The sequence below is a fragment of the Oncorhynchus clarkii genome, chromosome 22 (assembly GCF_045791955.1).
Source record: "Oncorhynchus clarkii lewisi isolate Uvic-CL-2024 chromosome 22, UVic_Ocla_1.0, whole genome shotgun sequence".
Lineage (NCBI taxonomy): Eukaryota > Metazoa > Chordata > Actinopteri > Salmoniformes > Salmonidae > Oncorhynchus > Oncorhynchus clarkii.
Window position 1 is genome coordinate 1,662,581 of NC_092168.1, and position 22,587 is coordinate 1,685,167.

At 43.6% G+C, this 22,587-nt stretch overlaps 1 protein-coding gene across 1 annotated transcript in view; it reads left to right on the top strand.

Moving 5' to 3' along the window:
• Positions 1–22,587, top strand: part of LOC139380472 (dachshund homolog 1-like) — a 310,374-nt gene that overhangs the window by 151,901 nt on the left and 135,886 nt on the right. The window contains exon 2 of the mRNA XM_071123163.1: positions 9,757–9,872. Coding sequence (XP_070979264.1) covers positions 9,757–9,872 — 116 coding nt within the window. The remainder of the gene's footprint in view (positions 1–9,756; positions 9,873–22,587) is intronic.

The following is a 22,587-nucleotide window of genomic DNA, read 5'->3' on the forward strand; positions in this document are numbered from 1 at the left end:
AGGTCTCAATTTTTGGGCGAGCGTGCAATTGGCATGCTGACTGCAGGAATGTCCACCAGAGCTGTTTCCAGATAATTGAATGTTCATTTCTCTAACATAAGCTACCTCTAATGTTGTTTTAGAGAATTTGTCATTACGTCCATCCGGCCTCACAACCGCAGACCACGTGTAACCACAACATCCCAGGACTTCTTCACCTGCTGGATCGTCTAAGACCAGCCAACCGGACAGCTGATGAAATTGAAAATGAAAATGTATTTCTCTAATAAAGCCCTTTTGGGGGGAAAAACTAATTCTGATTCCCAGTGGGTGGGCCTGTCTCCCAGTGGGTGGGCCTATGCCCTCCCAGGTCCACCCATGGCTGCTCCCCTGCCCATAATCCATAGATAGCAAGGATTTATTTATTTCAATTGACTGATTTCCTTATATGAAATCTAACTCAGTAAATGTATTCAATTGCTGCATGTTGCATTCACATTTTTGTTCAGTATACATTTTTGCATGGGGTAATAGAAAATAATAGTTAACGTGACTAAATTACACATGGGGAATTTACAGTCATGCTAAATGTATTCTAATCTAAACTGTGCAGAGATGCATGGTTATTAATTATGTCCCAGACAGTCTTCATGACTATGACCACAACGTGCAGTGGCCAAATTATATCTGTTTCAGACAATATCACACATCCTATTTGGTTGTCGAAAAGCATTTACCACCAGGGCTGTGTAGTCCACTGCATCCCAAGCTGAAAGGCCACCCCTCTAAATCATCAGACAGATCTCCTTCTAGCCTATCTAAATATGACTTCCTCTAAACTGTTAATTTCTACCTGAACCCGCATCCTCTGGTCTCCTCTGGGCCATCAGATCCAAACTTTGTCTTTGTTTGAAGAAATCCTTTTACCCATCACATGCCGTCTATTGAGGTCTTCCATAAATAATTCAGACGGTGTACAAGTGAAAGTGATGACAGCAAAACTGTCTGCGATCTCTCCCTCTCATAAGATCAAAGAGATAGTGGCTCTGTAGAAATGGGAATTATATTTCCAGATGTCCCCAGGTTGAACGGACACTCATTTGAGCTCTCTGTCCCCCCCCCCCCCCCTTCCGTTAAGTTGCATACAGGTCACATAAAGAAAACTGAAAACTGAATATATTAAACTGCTGAGACGGTCGGAACTGATACACCGCACTGACAATTAAATCATTGTGGAATTGTCAATTGAGTTCAACCTCTACTCCTGTTGTTTGAGCATAAAACCTATTTTCTCAAAAGTAAGTAAATGCCATACTGCTGTTGATACTCTTTTAAAAAGGGTTCCAAAAGGGTACTTTGTCTGTCTCAAATTATAATCCTTTTTGGTTCCAGATATAATTGTTTTGGGTTCCATGTAGAACCCTTTCTACAGAAGGTTCTACATGGAACCCAAAAGGGTTCTACCTGGAACCAAAAATGGTTCTTCAAAGGGTTTTCCTATGGGGACAGCCAAATAACCCTTTTAGCTTCTAGATAGTGACTTTTTGTCTAATAGTGTAGATCTGAGGAGACGATTCCATCCACATTTTTTTACACATCTCGATGATGTGATAAAATGCTATGTCTGCTAACTGGTCACCTATATAAAATAAATATTTTCCGGCATGGGGAAGGGAACAGTACTGGTGCTTAAAATTGGAGTCAGGACTTATCAATTTAACTTCTCCACCAAAGACACCTCTTCGCTCCTCATCCCATAAGGGAATGGGCCTAATAAAATCACTGTGCCTTATAAAATCATGTGTCTTCTAAAATCACATGTATGTTAATAACTGTTCTATGGATGTAGGTGTGTGTGTTTATGAATCGGTGTGTGAGGGAAAAGTGAGGGATGGTGAATATGTATAGGAAGGTGGGAGAGAATGGGTGTGTGTATGCATGCGGTATATGTTGGGCTGGTATGAATGACAGTGGATGGATAGATGGGTGTAAGTGGGTCAGATGAAGGGAGGGTGAAAAAAGATGGGAGGTTGGGACAAGCATAGCTTGGGTTGGCAAGGATGGGAGGTTGGGACAAGCATAGCTTGGGTTGGTAAGGATGGGAGGTTGGGACAAGCATAGCTTGGGTTGGCAAGGATGGGAGGTTGGGACAAGCATAGCTTGGGTTGGCAAGGATGGGATTTTGGGACAAGCATAGCTTGGGTTGGCAAGGATGGGAGGTTGGGACAAGCATAGCTTGGGTTGGCAAGGATGGGAGGTTGGGACAAGCATGGCTTGTGTTGGCAAGGATGGGAGGTTGGGACAAGCATGGCTTGGGTTGGCAAGGATAGGAGGTTGGGACAAGCATAGCTTGGGTGGGCAAGGATGGGAGGTTGGGACAAGCATAGCTTGGGTTGGCAAGGATGGGAGGTTGGGACAAGCATAGCTTGGGTTGGCAAGGATGGGAGGTTGGGACAAGCATAGCTTGGGTTGGCAAGGATGGGATGTTGGGACAAACATAGCTTGGGTTGGCAAGGATGGGAGGTTGGGACAAGCATGGCTTGTTTTGGCAAGGATGGGAGGTTGGGACAAGCATGGCTTGGGTTGGCAAGGATGGGAGGTTGGGACAAGCATAGCTTGGGTGGGCAAGGATGGGAGGTTGGGACAAGCATAGCTTGGGTGGGCAAGGATGGGAGGTTGGGACAAGCATAGCTTGGGTTGGCAAGGATGGGAGGTTGGGACAAGCATAGCTTGGGTTGGCAAGGATGGGATTTTGGGACAAGCATAGCTTGGGTTGGCAAGGATGGGAGGTTGGGACAAGCATAGCTTGGGTGGGCAAGGATGGGAGGTTGGGACAAGCTTTGCTTGGGTGGGCAAGGATGGGAGGTTGGGACAAGCATAGCTTGGGTTGGCAAGGGTGGTTAAGGATGAGAGGTTGGAACAAGCTTGGCTTGGGTGGGGTAAAGGGGGAAGAAAAATGGGAGGTGGAGAGGGATGTGTTTGGCTTGGGAAAGAGAGAAGGAAGGATTTAATTATCCTACAATGTAATTGTAATTATTTTTGTGACTTGCAAATCTGCTGTAAAATGAATAAGAGTTCTGGACAGATTGGGATAAGATGTGGAGTCATCATTATTCCTTGTTTGTCATTATAGCTAACATTCAATGGTGGTTGTTGGTGAGAGTGGAGAGGGATTGGGATGAGATTACTGGCAGGGCATCAGACACTTTTCTGAAGTACTGTAGGTATGTGGCCTCCACTCATCTCACTTCAGTCTCTCTGTGGACCCACTCTCCCCAAGTACATCCCCACCAGCCACTATACTTTCATTGAATTTAATATAAACTTTCTAATGTATGTACACTGACAAAATCCACAGACTTTTGGTACATTAGGAGAGGAGTTGGAGTTTAAAAGCCCTAAAAAGGCATAGCGCCTCAAAGTACAAAGTGCATTATGTTTTTTGTGTGTTCAGTTAAATGGCTGCTCCGCTCACACACTCTATATATGGGTCTTTAAATAATAGGGCCAATGTGTGACATGGGGATCGACATTTCTAAATGGTTTAAAACAAAAATAAAAGACTTTCATGCAGTTCCATTTGTGTACTTTGAGGAATAAAATGTAATTGATGCAAATTGACCCATAACTTCACCTATGCAACAACAGAGGCCTAGGACAGGGTTTACCAACCTTGGTCCTCAGGACTCCAAGGGGGGCACGTTTTGTTTTTTGCTCTAGCACTCCACAGCTGTTTCAATGAATCAACGTATCATCAAGCTTTGATTCAGCTGTGTAGTGTGAAGGCACAAACCAAAACGTGCACTCCTTGGGGTCCCGAGGACCGAGTTTGGAAAACGATGGCCTAGAACTATACATCATTTAAGCAGGGTTCATACAGACATTAGCAAGTCAAATTCAAGGAATTTCGGGGACTTTTTAAACTAAATAGATTTTAGACTAAATAGATTGGATGCATGCATGGCGATCTTTCTGTGGCCTATGTGGCGACGCAGGCACACATAATGAAGCCGTTAATAGCGGTAGCATTAATCTCACTGTCGCTGTTTTTATAACGAGAAAGTGACCAGAAACCAGGTTCCTTTTTTAATGGAAGGATTGTATGGAAAGTTGAATGAGATGTTGTCTTCCTTATAATAACCGCACAGAATTTTACCGCAACAGAGTAGGTCAACACCCTTCAATCACAAAAACTGATGGAAGATGAAATCACAGGATAATGTATAAATTGGCTACAATAAGTACAAGGACTTTTCAACCACCACATTGAGGTAGGCCTATTCCAGTGCTTGGATATCTGAGCTCCAAATGCAAGTTCAAATAGGCTACTTCAAGACCCATGTATTGTTTCAAATTGCAGGTGTAACGTGGAATAGAACATGTATTTGTCATGCTATTTCATTACCAATTCATATGGTGAAAAAAAACAAACACTAGGCTACGTCATTTATTGTCATTATATCCAGGGCAAGAGCACAATTGCACACAGTCGACTCGGGGTCCAATCCAAGGCACAAAAACATATGAAAACTAACAACTGTCTGACAGCTAGATTCGGGATTGTTACAGGGTTCAAGTTCAATGCCTAATTTAACTGATTCATGCTTAATATATGATATAATGACAATTTATTAGCCTTTTAAAATGATAAACTTGGATTAGCTAACACTACGTACCATTGGAACACAGGAGTGATGGTTGCTGATAATGGGCCTCTGTACGCCTATGTAGATATACCATTAAACATCTACCATTTCCAGCTACAATAGTTATTTACAACATTAACAATGTCGACACTGTATTTCTGATCAATTTGGTGTTATTTTAATGGACAAAAAATGGTTTTTCTTTCAACAACAAGGACATTTCTAAGTGACCCCAAACTTTTGAACGGTAGTGTATATATGTCCTTAATCAGTATAAAGGAATAAATGTTGCTTACTTGTTGAGCAAAATCTAAGATGTAATGTATCCTGATGTCTTCGCTTGCTGGTTCAGTAGGGCCCCCAGAGACAACTGCAGGTCTTGACTGGTGGTCTAGCAATCAGCAACCATCTTCTGGCAGACAGACCGCTCACTCTGAACAAGCAAGAGATGCTGCTCTTGCTTCTTCAGCTTTGCTGATTTAACAGCTTCTGGCAGATTGGCAGATCTGAAGACCTGATAGTTGTTCCTCTTGCACTGCCAGCACAGGTCTGTCCTGGGTTTAGTGCTTGAGATGTGGGGCAGAGATTTTCTCCACAGATTTCTTAAGGAAAGACAGCCCACCTTCACGTAACTCTGGAAAATACAGAAATAATGTGAGATCAATAAAAGTCGTGTTGGAGGTAAAGGAAATAATCTAAATGTGTTTTGTTTATGCTTTACATAACAATTGTTGTCATCGATTCATTGTAGAGATGCCACACCACTGCTTTTGTCACAAGAGATGGCAGCAGCTTCCCACCAAAGTGATTGTGTCCTGGGTGGCTTCCTGGTATTATTATTGAATTACCCTCTGCATAGTTATTGATGAAGTTCACAACTCGCTGCAAGTCCTCATACTTCAGGTGTAACCTGTGCTTGCTTGGGACAGCTCTCGCTTTGATAGGAGGCATTAGACCATTCTCCTTGTATGACTGGTGAGGAGAGTCAGGTGTGTTCTACAGGTCTTTCTGATGGGAGACATTAGACCACTCTCCTTGTATGAGGAGAGTCAGGTGTGTTCTACAGGTCTTTTTGATAGAAGGCATTAGACCATTCTCCTTGTATGACTGGTGGAGGAGAGACAGGCGTGTTCTGATGCTGAAAGACAAATTCCAAATACAAATATGTTAGCATTATTATACAATAGATGGCTGTAATCACCGTCAGACACACCTGGCTAACTTGATGAGTCATGTAAGCATCCGGCGAAGTGGAGTCTTTTGTTTAGACATGCTAGCTAAACAATGAACCATAATCCTGATCCATAGAGTACTAGCAATACAAACTGATTGTCATAGCTACCTAAAGTTAACCAAAGAGGTAAAATGTTAGCTAGTTAGCTAGCTAATGTTAGGCTATAACTAGCAATGCAATTGGCTCTCTGAGATAATATTACTACACACATCATACACAATGTTAGCTAGCGAGCCAGAAACCTAACGTCAGCTAGCTAGCTAACAGTAAGCTTTAACTTTGAGCGCTATGAGGGGCATCCTGGGAGTTGTCGTGGGTTCCTGCTCCAATATTTGCTGGTCTTCGAGCTGCAGGTATCAACATTTCCCACTGAGCATTCCAGAGTGGCATATGTCATTGCCTTGCTCTCAGGACAGGCTCTGTCCTGGGCCACGGCCATATGGGAGCAGCAATCAGACATTTGTTTCAATGGGAAAAGCTTCACCCAGGAGATGAGGAGGGTTTTTGATCACCCCATCAGTGGCAGGAATGCTGCTCAAAGACTCATTGCGCTTTGGCATGGCAGCCGGAGCGTAGTGGATTACGGCATTGATTTTCGTCTGCTCGCTGCTGAGAGTTATTGGAATACAGAGGCACTTTACTCAGTCTTTCTGAACGGCCATCCGGATTGAACACCGGCTTCGGAACGTTGTCATGACAGGACGGATGGATTCCCGAGTTGGTTCCAGTGTTTCTAGCTCTGCTAAGGGAAGCGATTATTCATTTGGGCCATTGCCTTATGCTTGGCCTGCTGGTCCGGTATCCCAAGTTCTCATTTCGGCTCTGGATCCCCCTGATATCCTTCCGAGGAGTAGTTGCAATTGGGACGAACAAGACTTTCCGCTCTGGAGAGAAGGCGCAGGATTAACGAGCAACGTTGCCAATACTGTGGACAGTCCGGAAATTTCCGGGCCTCCTGTCCCGAGCTGACGGGAGAACGGGATGACTCGTCAGTAAATGGGAGAATACCAGCGAGTCAGATACAGTCTCCAGCTGCCGACACGGCATGCACCTTGCTTCCAGCCAACATGCAGTGGGACAATGGGCAGTTGGACATTTCTGCTTTTATAGACTCTGGGGCTACCGGCTGTTTTCTGGATCGCACATTAGCTCGCCAACAGAAGCTGCCAGTCACTAAACTGGACACTCCGTTGTCGGTCACTGCACTGGATGGTCAACCCCTAGGGTCTGGGAAGGTGAAGCAACTCACCATGCCTATTCAGCTACGAGTTTTGGATGACCATGTGGAGCTTATCCAGTTTCATCTGGTGCACTCTGCTGAACTTCCCCTGGTTCTTGGACATCCGTGGCTTTCCACCCATAACCCTCAGATTGACTGGCCTTCAGGAAGAGTTCTGGGATGGAATCTTTCATGCCAGTTCACCTGCCAGCAAATCTCAAGACCTTTCCGGTCCTGCTCGTCTGAAGACTTCCAACTCTAGTGTTCCTCTGGCTGGGAGTTACAAGCCTGATCTTTCCTGCGTACCTCGGGATTACTGGGATTTGGGTCAGGCCTTCAGCAAATAAAGGGCCAGCAAACAACCTCCTCACATTCCCTATGATTGTGCCATCAACCTCCTGCATCCAGGACAGACGGTCTGGCTTCCCTACTAGGGACCTGCCTCTATGCATAGAATCTAGGAAGTTGGCACCCCTGTACATTGGGACATTCAAGATTCTACGGTGCATCAATCCAGTGGCCTATCGTCTTCGTCTTCCCCGGTCCGTGAGGGTTCATCCCACTTTCCACATCTCCAGACTCAAGCCTGTGGTATCCAGTCCTCTGGTTCCGGCCACTCGGCCTCCACCTCCGCCTCGCATGATAGTGGGACAGCCAGCCTACACGGTGCGAGACATCCTCTCCAGCCATCAGATCCGGCGGGGGACTCAGTATCTCGTCGACTGGGAGGTTTACGGCCCTGAGGAACGGTACTGGGTTCTGATTAGAATTATTGGTTTCACCTGGTTTAGGACTATTTAGGACTCTAGAACTGGGCCGGTTGCTAAGGTCTCTCGTCTTGTTTTGTATTGTACTCATGTGCACTTGCTTTGTTTTGTTTTTCTGTGAATACTTCAGTAAACATTTTGGATTTACCCTCACCTCTGCCTGCTGTGTTTCTCTGCGCCTGGGTCCGAGTTCGTACTAGAGTTATTGTCACAGTTTCCGTTTTGTTTGTACAGCTTGCTTGGTCCGTTGTGTCAAGTCACTCTGGTTCACACTGACCGTGTGAAATGCCATAAGAATGGTCCTCCTGAAATTAGTCCATTACAGCCTTTTCCCTCTGACCTTTGTCGATAGCGCCTGATAAATTCAGGGCAGCAATGTTATTGAGAGCAGTAGCAACATATTTGCAGTTCTCCATGGCTAACGTGATATATTTCAGAAAAAACTGCAGTAGAAAGGATTACACATAACGAACAGTTCATTTTATAGACACAAGATGCTGCACCGCAGAACAATCTGAAAATCATCTCTCAGCATATCCAGCCCCTCATTATCTCAGCCAATCATGGCTAGAGGGAAGGTTCCTGGCTTCTTCTGTGGCTAAACCAACTAGACTCGTAATTTAATAACTTTCTTCGTATTTACAGATGGCATACATGTTTGTTGTTAAGGCACATGAAAGTTCAAATGTTCCAGTCACATATTATTACGATTCAACCCCATAGGCTTTTTGTAACTATAACTAATCCAACTAGAGTAGATATCGATTGTGATACTTATTAATAAGTGACTGAGTAAGATATGGGGGATATACATACCCAGGGAACATCAGCTCTGAAGGCTTTTTCTGCTTCTACAACAGTAAGCCAGAGGAGTCATTTATCACTTCCAAGTCTGTGCCCCTTCTCGTTTGCAGTAATTAAAGGGGGCCCATCAGAAACGTCCAACAGGTCTGAATCACCAAATCACCTCGTCTCTCCACCACCTCCAAGCTACTGCGTCGCATTAAATCAAGCAAGAGGAACATTTCCCAAGGCAGCCAGTGGCTTTTAATTTCCTGAAGAACCTTAAAATATCATTCATTACCAGAACTACACATTTTTCAAAGTCCCATAAATCAATAGTGTGGCCTGACTGCAATAATTATAACAGGTTAACATGTAATTTCCAGGCTGAGAGGGCTGCCAGAATGCAGAGGCGATGGCTAAGTTTTAGTATATGCAAACGAGGGAATTCAAATAGTGTGCTGAGATAATAATACATGGGAGCAGGTAACAAGGTTTGGCCGATGAATTCTGAATACAAAAGTGGTTGATCTTCAATAAAGCATTCAGGAATTCAGCATCTAATTAGTTATGGGAAGTCTATTATGTTGGAGTGGCAGATAGCTACTGTCCTTGAAAAGGGAATTTATTTACAGTACCATGTTGTGTTGGCTTTCTGGAATGGAAATGCATCCTGGAGTGATCCAAAATGTTAACACCTCACACCCTCTCTTTCTCCCCCTCCCCCTCTCACTCTCTCCCCTTCTCTCATCCCCACTCCTCCATCTCTCATCCCTCTTTATTTCTGCATGTCTTTCTCTATCTCCCTAATCTCTATATCTCTTCTTCATCTCAGTTGTCATCCTTGTTACCTCTTCCTCCCACCTGTCATCTTTCTCTGCAACATCTCTCTTTTTCACCCTCTTTCACTTGCCAATCTCTCCTTTACTCATTCCCTCTTGTCTCTCTCATCTCCCCCGGTCTACACCTGCTTATCCCGTCCCTCTTAAATCCTCCCTTTCCATCATTCTCTTGGACTTTTTTAGGGGGGAGTGGGAGAGGTTTCACAGAAGGGTATTGTGGTGTTTTTAGGTAAGTCTCAATAGAAGACATCAAAAGTTAAATCCTTTTCTCTTCTGTCTCCTCCAGCTCCAGACCGGGCAGACCTCCTAAGAGGAGCCAGAGTGTGACATCACCAGAGAACCCACACATCATGCCACACTCTGTCCCCGGCCTCATGTCCCCTGGAACATTCCCATCCTCAGGTGTGTACTGTAGTTACACACAAACAGACAGGCATATACATAAGCACATGCGTTTTTATATGCTGCATGTATATACACACACACACACACACATTTGTACTCTTACACACACACTAAGTGTTTACACACAAACACACTCTTGCCACTGAAACAATCCTCCATACCCTCAACATCCCCACAGCACTCCCCGCCTCCCTCTAATCTGTCCTCTTAAAGGCAAGCAGAGCGAAGTGACACATGCAAACACACCACTACCAGTCGCTCATTTCAACTCTTTTACACAAAACTGATCCTAAACTCAGAGAGAGAGAGAGAGAGAGAGAGAGAGAGAGAGACCGAGGGAGATGCCAGTCCAATAAATTGTAGTGGCATCCTTTTCTCTCTGATTATTTTCAGTAGATGTTGCGTTTCGCCTTGAGAGCATTCTAATTAGTGTGATTAATTCCACTCCACTGGTGTATGTACATAGGCATGGTTGATGCTAAAGCAAGCTTTATCACCACAAGAATCAACAACAACCGTTTGTTCCCAAATGCGCCCCCGGGCGAGTCTTATTGCAGCTAATGCTTTTGTTCTGTTTGTGGCTGGTTGCATTGTGACGGCTTTGATGTAAGTGCTCTGATTTACATATTTATTTTCCTTTTTCCTTCTTTACTAATATTGTACCGTGATTAGGGTTTTCTTGACTCTTATTTTTGCTGTATTAAACCAAGCAGAAAGAAACCCTGACAACTACAGTGCATATCATTTGCTATGTTTTCTCCGCAACCTTACAAGTTTGCCTCCAAGATTTTGCTGCACTCGAGTAGTTCTGAAAAGCTTCCTGCCTTACATACGTACACATTGTCTCATCTCTTTCTTTCAAAGCCAGAATAAAAACATGCATCTGAGAAGTGTTTCAAATTCAATAGCAGACACAAATTGGCTACGTTCTTAATAATGGAGGCTCACAGATCAACGCCCAGCATTGAACTCTGGGAGTGTGGTGATGTCACAGACTCCATGTGTCTTGTTTGGACTCAAAGGCTATTTGGAAAAGCAAAGATGAGAAAGCCATGGTTTTATTTAGTGGAACATAAAGCAACAGAACAGCCTTTTGATATCCCTCCCCTTTAAGCCTGGAGGGAGTCTATGATCTTGACATTTAGTCAGAGTATTCAGGGGAGAGAGATAAAGTAATAGAGTTGTTTTTTTAATAGAGTTGTTCTTTCTGTTTGTGGCTGCAAAAGCCAAGATGGAACTTTCTCCCTAACTGGCTTCTGTGGTTTGATTATTGTACATATTTAAGGACAAGTTCGTAACAAAGTTACCACAATTTACACTTCAAAATGATGCAACGTGATCATATAGATCATACGTATTTTATTTTACTAGCAATGGAACACACGTTCTTGTATGTGTCCAAACACATTAATCGATCCATCACAAAACTGACACATTGCACACTGTCGTGAATGGTTATGGCAGGTGGCACGTCATACTCCCCCCAGCACCAAAACGACTTCAAAACCAATGGATCCCCTTTAAAAAGCATTAGCCAAATATTTGGTTATTCCATGTACTGGGTAACGGATAACACACTGCGTCGTTAATACGTGCAGCAAAAAAAGAGAGAATAAAAGAACATGTTTTGTACACAGTGGCATGTAATTGTTGCTCCTGATGTTAGATTTACAAATTAAGTTCCCCATCGATCTCTCCGCAGACTACCCAGTCCCCCCGTCTTCGCCGAGCAGGTGACTCCAATTAACAAAAACGAGCCCGGAAAATTCACCCCATGATGCATTGCACCAAATCCGGCAAATCACCCAATAACCTAATCTCCCATGGCTGCCTGGGGGCTTTAAGTGAAGTGCCATAACTAATGCATGGAAACTCCACTCACTGTAATATACGTCTTGTTTGGGGCGGTGGTTTGTTTGTTTTCATTTCCCACAGCAAGCTTTTCAAAGGGTGACAGAGATTGTTCAACCAATCTTTGAAAATGGGCACTTTTGATGTTTTGCGAAAGTTTGAATGTATGCTTTCCTCCCAATGAATCAGGCACTCATCTTTTGAGAGAATTTTTATGTGAGAGACATTCTTGATATGTGTATGTTTTGCACCTTACACCAGTGCCGCTTGCTGTGGTTTCCATTTAATGAAACACCCTTTATGTATTTGTGCGTATGTGTCCGTTGGTGTGTGTGTGTGTGCGTGCCTGTGCGTGTGTATGTGTGTGTGTGTGTGTGTGCGCGTGTGCGTGTGTGTGTGCTTTCGCGCACTTTTGTGTGCACGTTTTTTTATTTATTTTTTAACCTTTATTTAACCAGGCAAGTCAGTTAAGAACACATTCTTATTTGCAATGACGGTCTACCCCTGGCCAAACCCTCGCCTAACCCAGACAACGCTGGGCCAATTGTGCTCCGCCCTACGGGACTCCCGATTACGACCGGTTGTGATACAGCCCGGGATCAAACCAGGGTATGTCGTGACGCCTCTAGCACGGAGATGCAGTGCCTTAGACCGCTGCGCCACTCTGGAGTTTGTGCGTGTTCATGTGGGTGTGGGTGCCCTCCACAAAGAAAGTGACATTACACAGTAGATAAAGCACTGCCCTTCTATAGAGAGAAGGGCAAAAGAGCTGCAAAAGTCCATCTTTCTTTTGTGTACCGATGAGGAGTTATAATACTGATTTTATGTAATTGAATTGCGCACGCTGGTGTTACGGAGGGCTGTGGCATCAGGGTGGGCGTTTGTTGTAAGAGAGAAATGTTCTGACATTGGGGGCAGGTTATGGGCAGCTTCGCATGTTAATTAACGATGAAGATCCTGACAATATGCAGAGGCATGGCAGCATTCAGCCAGTCGAGGCTGCCACTTCCTTTGCATATTAATAGACGCTTCATTATTATTTAATATGACAGCTGCTTCGAGGGCTACTATCAGACCTCGTCACCGTTATTCCCAGTTTTCCAACTCTCCTTCCGTGATATTCTCCATTTGTTGAAATGGGGGCGGCGCTCAGCAAAATGCAATTTTTCTTCCAGCTGGTGTGGTGTGGCCGTCTCTGTACAACGCAACACTGGATCATGTGCATTATGCACCAAATGAAAGGAAATGGACTGAAGCAGCGATGGACTGACTACCTGGTCCAATGAGAAGCACACATTTTGTCTTTCCTGTTAATGATTTTTTTCAAACGTTGCCTGCCCTAATGAACATGACCCTGTTGTGCTGTTTGTTTGTGGCCAAAGAGGATTGTCTCTCTGTGTGTCTATGAGATGAGTCTGGCTGTCTGAATTTTCAAAGGTGACTTTGAAGGAATCCATGATGTCGGGATCATTTTGTTTGCATAGTAATGAATGCAGATTAGGAGTAGGGAGTGGGATGGGCCGTTCGACATTTAGAATCCATGATGTCGGGATCATTTTGTTTGCATAGTAATGAATGCAGATTAGGAGTAGGGAGTGGGATGGGCCGTTCGACATTTAGAATCCATGATGTCGGGATCATTTTGTTTACATAGTAATGAATGCAGATTAGGAGTAGGGAGTGGGATGGGCCGTTCGACATTTAGAATCCATGATGTCGGGATCATTTTGTTTGCATAGTAATGTATGCAGATTAGGAGTACGGAGTGGGATGGGCCGTTCGACATTTAGAATCCATGATGTCGGGATCATTTTGTTTGCATAGTAATGTATGCAGATTAGGAGTAGGGAGTGGGATGGGCCGTTCGACATTTAGAATCCATGATGTCGGGATCATTTTGTTTACATAGTAATGAATGCAGATTAGGAGTAGGGAGTGGGATGGGCCGTTCGACATTTAGAATCCATGATGTCGGGATCATTTTGTTTACATAGTAATGAATGCAGATTAGGAGTAGGGAGTGGGGTGGGCCGTTCGACATTTAGACGTCCAGTCATTTTAATGGTTTGGAGATCTTGATACCTCCTTATTAGATTGAGTGTTAGGTGGGTGCGAGTTGCTGTATGAGCAAGTGACAATTGATCAGCTGAAATGAAACAATTATAGGAACAAAGGTTTCGATTTATAGAGTCTGTCACATGTTCTATGAAGATAGTGTGGGGGTCGGAAGGAGGGGGGTCGGGGTGGGTGGGTGGACAGTGTGATGGATTGAAAATGATAAAGAGGATAATCTACCTGTTTGAAACCATCTGCCTCAACGGAGACCAAGTCCGTTTAGGTCCGCCTCTTGGCAGATCTTGGTAAATTTGCCAGTTTTTGTAAAACTTGTAAAATGTTCTGCCAAAAATGTCTCTTGGCAGACACGCCTTTCAGTAATTTCTCTCAACATCACAATGGATTATATCGCTGATGATTTGATCATATTTTTTTACTCTCAATAATCACTGAGTATACAAAACATTAGGAACAACTGCTCTTTCCATGACATATACTGACCAGGTGAATCCAAGTGAAAGCTATGATCCCTTATTGATGTCACTTGTTAAATCCACCTCAGTCAGTGTACATGAAGGGGAGGAGACAAGTTAAAGAAGGATTTTAAGTCTTGAGACAATTGTGTATGTGTGGTATTCAGAGGATGAATGGGCAAGACAAAAGTTTTAAGTGCCTTTGAACAGGGTATAGGTGCCAGGCCCACCAGTTTGTGTCAAGAACTGTAATCCTGCTGGGTTTTTCCACGCTTAACAGTTTCCCATGTGTATCAAGAAAGGCCCACCACTCATAGGACATCCAGCCAACTTGACATAACTGTGTGAAGCTTTGGAGTCAACATGGGCCAGCATCCCTGTGGAACGCTTTCGACACCTCCTAGAACCTATGCCCCGAAGAATGTAGGCTGTTCTGAGGGTAAACGGGGGGGGGGTCAACTCAATATTAGGAAGGTGTTCTGAATATTTGGTATACTCAGTGTACGTCAGTACTACACTGTGGGTGAAAGATACATTCCAAATGCGTACATCACAATGCATCAGAGATATGCTGAACTCTAACAGTCCTTGGAGCTGCACCTGATTTGTGGAGGAATTTATTTTAGCAACAGCCCCGGAGGTGATTTCAATATTTACTCTGTAGTCTGCTCTGCATACGTCTCATTTGGAAAACAGTTGACTCTCAGCCATTAGACAGAAATTAAAGGTGACCTTCAGGATGGGCAGTGGCCACATTTATTATGTGGAGAGAAGTATCACCTTCTTACCAAGCCTCTCTGTGTGTGTGTGTGTGTGTGTGTGTGTGTGTGTGTGTGTGTGTGTGTGTGTGTGTGTGTGTGTGTGTGTGTGTGTGTTTGTGTGTTTGTGTGTGTGTGTGTCGTTTCTATGCATATGGAACAGCAGAGCAGCCAGTGCAAATGAGAGGGACCTCAGTGACAAGATGTATACTGTTTGTCAATATGGTTCCAATATATTTTAAGATGCAAACAAGGCTGTAAATGATATGCACCTCCATGTCAGTGGCTCAGAGTGGCTATTGCCATCTGCATATCTGCTGCTTGAGAGAGGAGTTTAGTGTGTGTACATTTATGTGTGTGTGTTGTGAATTAGAGGTACATGTTCCATTTCTGCCTCTCCTTGTACTTACGTCACACAGCTAATAGCTGCTCTCGAGTCACGCCTCTGAAATGTGACAGCTAAGATAGACTCATATGTTGGCTTGTCCTGTCAAGAGTGTCAACCAAATTCCGTATGTACACTGTTTGTTTCAGGACAGATTTTTTTTTTTTAATCGTTCAGCGGCAGACCATTTTACCTCAACGTTTTGGTTGAACTGCTATTTAATGGAATGTAGTATCTACAGTTGAAGTCGGAAGTTTACATACACCTTAGCCAAGTACATTTAAATTCCTGACATTTAATCCAAGTAAGATATCCCTGTTTTAGGTTATTTAGGATCAGCACTTTATTTTAAGAATGTGAAATTTCAGAATAATAGTAGAGATAATGATTTATTTCAGCTTTTATTTCCTTCATCACATTCCCAGTGGGTCAGAAGTTTACATACACCTTAGCCAAGTACATTTAAACTCAGTTTTTCACAATTCCTGACATTTAATCCTAGTAAAAATTCCCTGTCATAGGTCAGTTAGGATCACCACTTTATTTTAAGAATGGGAAATGTCAGAATAATAGTAGAGGATGATTTATTTCAGCTTTTATTTCCTTCATCACATTCCCAGTGGGTCAGAAGTTTACATACACTCAATTAGTATTTGGTAGCATTGCCTTTAAATTGTTTAACTTGGAGAGTTAAAGAGAGGGATATCTTCAACCACCAACTTACCTTCCTGAGACAAGGCCGAGTATAGCCCACAAAGATCTCCGCCACGGCACAACCCAAGGGGGGGGGGGGGGGGGGGGGGGGGGGGGGGGCTGTAATAGAGTTAGAGACAGAGCATTCCAGTGGAGAGAGGGGAACCGGCCAGGAAGAGACAGCAAGGGCGGAGTCAGGTTTGTAGGCAGGTAACTGAGTCTCACTTTTTCAGTTCTGCCCACAAATTTTCCATAGGATTGAGGTCAGGGCTTTGTGATGGCAACTCCAATACCTTGACTTTGTTATCCTTAAGCCATTTTGTGTCCCACATATCCCAGAGAGGTTAAGCCATTTTGCCACAACTTTGGAAGTATCCTTGGAGTCATTGTCCATTTGGAAGACCCATTTGCGACCAAGCTTTAACTCAAGACTGATGTCTTGAGATGTTGCTTCAATATATCCACGTAATTTTCCTACCTCATTATGCCATCTCTTTTGTGAAGTGCACCAGTCCCTCCTGCAGCTAAGCACCCCCACAGCATGGTGATGCCACCCCAGTGCTTCACAGTTGGGATGGTGTTCTTCGGCTTGCAAGCTTTCCCCTTTTTCCTCCAAACATAACAATGGTCATCATGGCCAAACAGTTCTATTTTTGTTTCATCAAACCAGAGGACATTTCTCCAAAAAGTTGCAAACCATAGTCTGGCTTTTTTATGGCAGTTTTGGAGCAGTGGCTTCTTCCTTGCTGAGTGGCCTTTCAAGTTATGTCGTTACAGGATTCGTTTTACTGTGGATATAGATACTTTTGTGCCTGCTTCCTCCAGCATCTTCACAAGGTCCTTTGCTGTTGTTCTGTGATTGATTTGCACTTTTCACACCAAAGTACGTTCATCTCTAGGAGACAGAACGCGTCTCCTTCCTGAGCGGTATGACGGCTGCGTGGTCCCATGGTGTTTATATTTGGGTACTATTGTTTGTACAGATGAACGTGGTACCTTCATGCGTTTGGAAATTGCTCCTAAGCGACTTGCCAAGACTATAGTTTGTTAACAACAAATTTGTGGAGTGGTTGAAAAACGACTCCAACCTACTGTAAGTGTATGTAAACTTCCGACTTCAACTGTAAATGTTAGCTACAGACCATTTCCTTTATAAACTGTTTCCTTCATACAACTGTTTTCCTTTACCCTTTTGGTCTCATGGACCTACCCCTTTTCATCTCAGTGATATCTGCATCATTGAATGTGGAAAACTGTACTCAAGTCCTGTTTTGTTAACTGTATCCGAATTTGGATACAGGGTATTTAAATAAATAATGCTCTCATAGATTTTGGCTGGCCCTGGCCCTTTACGTAGGTGAAATTTGTTGTATAACACTGTTTCTATTGCAAAATATATTGCAAAATCCTAAATTAGCTGTGTGACCATAGTACCCTCCAAGTTCACCATTAAGCTTGGGGCCCTGGGTCTGGACCCCGACCTGTGCAACTGGGTCCTGGACTTGGAGAAGGTAGGAAACAACACCTCCACTTTTTTGATCCTCAACTCAGGGGCCCCACAAGTGTGCGTGCTCAGATCCCTCCTGTACTCCCTGTTCACCTATGACTGTGTGGCCACACACACCTCCAACTCAATCATCAAGTTTGCAGACGACACAACAGTAGTAGGTCTGACTACCAACAGTGACAAGACAGCCTACAGGGAAGAGGTGAGAGCCCTGTCAGATTGGTGCCAGGAAAATAACCTCTCCCTCAACAAAACAAAGGAGCTGATTGTGGACTTCAGGAAACAGCAAAGGCAGCACGTGTCTATCCACATCGACGGAACCACAGTGGAGAAGGTGGAGGCTGAAGAAATGTGGCTTGGCCCGTAAGACCCTCACAAACTTTTACAGATGCACAATCAAGAGCATCCTGTCAGGCTGTATCGCCGCCTGGTACGGCAACTGCACCGACCACAACCGCAGGGCTCTCCAGAGGGTGGTGTTGTCTGCCCAACACATCACCGGGGGCACACTGCCTGCCCTCCAGGACACCTACAGCACCCGATGTCATAGGAAGGCCAAAAAGATAATCAAGGACATCAACCACCCGAGCCACGGCCTGTTCACCCCACTATCATCCAAAAGGCGAGGTCAGTACAGGTACATCAAAGCTGGGACATAGAGACTGAAAAACAGCTTCTATCTCAAGGCCATCAGACTGTTAACTTCTTACGGCTGAAATCCCGCTAACGGGATTGATATGACAACAGCCAGTGAAAGTGCAGGGCACCAAATTCAAACAACATAATTCTCATAATTAAAATTCCTCAAATTTACAAGTATTTTACACCATTTTAAAGATAAACTTGTTGTTAATCCCACCACATTGTCCAATTTCAAAAAGGCTTTACAGCGAAAGCACACCAAACGATTATGTTAGGTCAGCACCTAGTCACAGAAAAACACAGCCATTTTTCCAGCCAGAGAGGAATCACAAAAAGCAGAAATAGAGATAAAATGAATCACTAACCTTTGATGATCTTCATCAGATGACACTCATAGGACTTCATGTTACACATACATGTATGTTTTGTTTACATTGGCGCTTAATGTTCAGTAATGTTTTGCTTCCAAAATATCCAGTGATTATGCAGAGGGCCACATCAATTTACAGAAATACTCATAATAAACATTGATAAAAGATACAAGATTATACATGGAATTATAGATCTACTTCTCCTTAATGCATCCGCTGTGTCAGATTTAAAAAAAACGGAAAAAGCACACCATGCAATAATCTGAGTACAGCTCTCAGACACAAAAACAAGCCATACAGATACCCGCAATGTTTTGGAGTAAACAGAACAACAACCCAGAGTTACACATGGAATAAACAAACATGCAGTCAATAACACAATAGGAAAAAAGTCTATATACAGAGTGTGAAAATGAGGTAAGATAAGGGAGGTTAGGCAATAAATTAAGTGGTGAAATAATTACAATTTAGCATTACACTGGAGTGATAGATGTGCAGAAGATGAATGTGCAAGTAGAGATACTGGGGTGCAAAGGAGAAAAAAAATAACAGTATGGGGATGAGGTAATTGGATGGGTTATTAACAGATGGGCTATGTGTACAGAGAAAAGAGTCGGCCCGAGAATGGAACCCTGTGGCACCCCCATAGAGACTGCCAGAGGTCCGGACAACAGGCCCTCCGATTTGACACACTGAACTCTGTCTGAGAAGTAGTTGGTTAACCAGGTGAGGCAGTCATTTGAGAAACCAAGGCTGTTGAGTCTGTCGATAAGAATGTGGTGATTGACAGAGTCGAAAGCCTTGACCAGGCCTATGAATACAGCTGCACAGTATTGTCTCTTATCGATGTAGGTTATGATATTGTTTAGGACCTTGAGCGTGGCTGAGGTACACCCATGACCAGCTCTGAAACCAGATTGCATAGCGGAGAAGGTACGGTGGGATTCGAAATGGTCGGTGATCTGTTTGTTAACTTAGCTTTCGAAGACCTAAGAAAGGGAGGGTAGGATATATATAGGTCTGTAGCAGTTTGGGTCTAGAGTGTCTCCCCCTTTGAAGAGGGGGATGACCGCGGCAGCTTTCTAATCTTTGGGGATCTCAGAAGATACGAAAGAGAGGTTGAACAGGCTGGTAATGGGGGAATATATTTCCATGTGGGCATGTCTCTGTGTAGTACTGTGCATTTTCCAGAGTCCGTTCTGGACTTGGGGACTGTAAAGAGACCACTGGTGGCATGTCTTGTGGGGTATGCATGGTTGTCTGAGCTGTGTGCTAGTAGTTTAAACAGACTGCTTGGTGCTTTGACCATATCAATACCTCTCACAAAGACAAGTAGTGATGCAGTATTTTGAGCCACGAGAGATTGACATGATTGCATGTAATTTGCTATTAGCTCTCTGTGGAGCAGGGGAGGTCATGAGATCAATGCTCTGATACAAGCCTGTAAAGCCAACAGTGTTACAGACCTGGTCATTGTTCATGAAACCAGAGGACAGCCAGATGGCCTGGTGGTGTGCCACCTACCTTTTGGACCAGCTGCATACTTCACCCTTTACAATGTGGTAATGATACATGATGTGCCGGACATTGAAACCATGCCTACCCCCACACTCATCTTTCACAACTTCTCCTCACGACTCGGCCAGAGGGTTTCCAATATCCTCAAGTATTTGTTCCTGCGTCAAAGGGCTAGCCGTGCTGCTCTGTTGTCGGCCAACTGTCATTTGCCTATGTCCCTCTTTGTGGCACTTGACCGTATGACTGGGCTGTGGTCCAGTAAAACTAGGGCCTATAGGACTTGTTTGTTTATAGCAATGTAAAGAAAGCAGAGCAACGCTTTATCACAGAAGGACCTATCCCCCCGTCTTAGCTACCGTTGCATGTATATGTTTTGACCATTGCAGTTTGCAATTCAGGGAGTTTACACCTAGCAGTTTAATCACCTGTTCTTGCTCAATTTCCACATTATTCAAAAACATGCATCCTGTTTGCAAGTCCCATAATACTAATGTTTTGACTGACTCTTTGTGCAGTAGTAGTGTTGAAAATGCTTTTTAAATTACTATCGCATCTCTGTACCCAACACATACAATTATCTGGAAGGTCCTGAAAGTCACCCAGTAAAATACTACTTGAGTAAAAGTCTAAAAATATTTGGTTTTAAATATAGTTAAGTATCAAAAGTTAAAGTATAAATCATTTTAAATGTCTTTATATTAAGCAAACCAGACAGCACAATGTTCTTGCTTTTTTAATGTACGGATAGCCAGGGGCACAGTTCAACACTCAGACAAAATTCACAACCTAAGTGTTTAGTGAGTCTACCAGATCAGGTGCAGTAGGGATGACCAGGGTTGTTCTCTTGATAAGTACATGAATTAGACAATTTTCCGGTTCTGCTCAGCATTCAAAATGTAACGAGTACTTTTGGGTGTCAGGGAAAACGTAAGGAGTAAAAAGTACATCATTTTCTTTAGGAATGTAGTAAAAGTTATAATAATAGTTATCATATTAATAGTAAAGTAAAGTACAGATACCTCTTAAGTAATACTTAAGTATTTTTACTTAAGTACTTTACACCACTGGTAAGGTCCCTTAGTCAAGTAGTGAATTTCAAACACAGATTCAACCACAAAGACCAGGGAGGTTTTCCAATGCCTCACAAAGAAAGGCACCTATTGGTAGATGGGTCAAAACAAAAGCAGGCACTGAATATCCCTTTGAGCATGGTGAAGTTATTCATCACACTTTGGATGGTGTATCAGTACACCCAGTCACTACAAAGATACAGGAGTCCTTCCTAACTCAGTTACCGGAGAGGAAGGAAACCGCTCAGGGAATTCACCATGAGGCCAATGGTGACTTGAAAACAGTTGCAAAGTTTAATGGCTGTGATAGGAGAAACATGAGGATGGATCAACAACATTGTAGTTACTCCACAATTACTAACCTAAATGACAACGTGAAAAAAAGGAAGCCTGTACAGAATCAAAATACACTTTGTCATTGTGTGTATCAATAATCCATTTACAATTCAAGCTCTAACACACTCCTTCCGTGGCCTCCTACTGCTCTTAAAAGCTAGTAAAACCAAATGCGTGCTTTTCAACTGTTCGCTGCCTGCACCCACACGCCCGACTAGCATCACCACCCTGGATGGTTCCGATCTAGAATATGTGGACATCTATAAGTACCTAGGCGTCTGGCTAGACTGTAAACTCTCCTTCCAGACTCATATCAAACATCTCCAATCCAAAAGCAAATCTAGAGTCGGTTTTCTATTGCGCAACAAAGCCTCCTTCACTCACGCCGCCAAACTTACCCTAGTAAAACTGACTATCCTACCGATCCTCGACTTCGGCGATGTCATCTACAAAATAGCTTCCAATACTCTAATCAGCAAACTAGATGCAGTTTATCACAGTGCCATCCGTTTTGTTACTAAAGCACCTTATACCACCCACCACTGCGACCTGTATGCTCTAGTCGGCTGGCCCTCGCTACATATTCGTCGCCAGACCCACTGGCTCCAGGTCATCTTCAAGTCCATGCTAGGTAAAGCTCCGCCTTATCTCAGTTCACTGGTCACGATGGCAACACCCACCCGTAGCACGCGCTCCAGCAGATGTATCTCACTGATCATCCCTAAAGCCAACACCTCATTTGGCCGCCTTTCCTTACAGTTCTCTGCTGCCTGTGACTGGAACGAATTGCAAAAATCACTGAAGTTGGAGACTTTTATTTCCCTCACCAGCTTTAAACATCTGCTATCTGAGCAGCTAACCAATCGCTGCAGCTGTACATAGTCCATCTGTAAATAACCGACCCAATTCACCTACCTCATCCCCATACTGTTTTTATTTATTTACTTTTCTGCTCTTTTGCACACCAGTATCTCTACCTGCACATGACCATCTGATCATTCATTACTAAATTGTAATTATTCGCTCCTATGGCCTATTTATTGCCTACCTCCT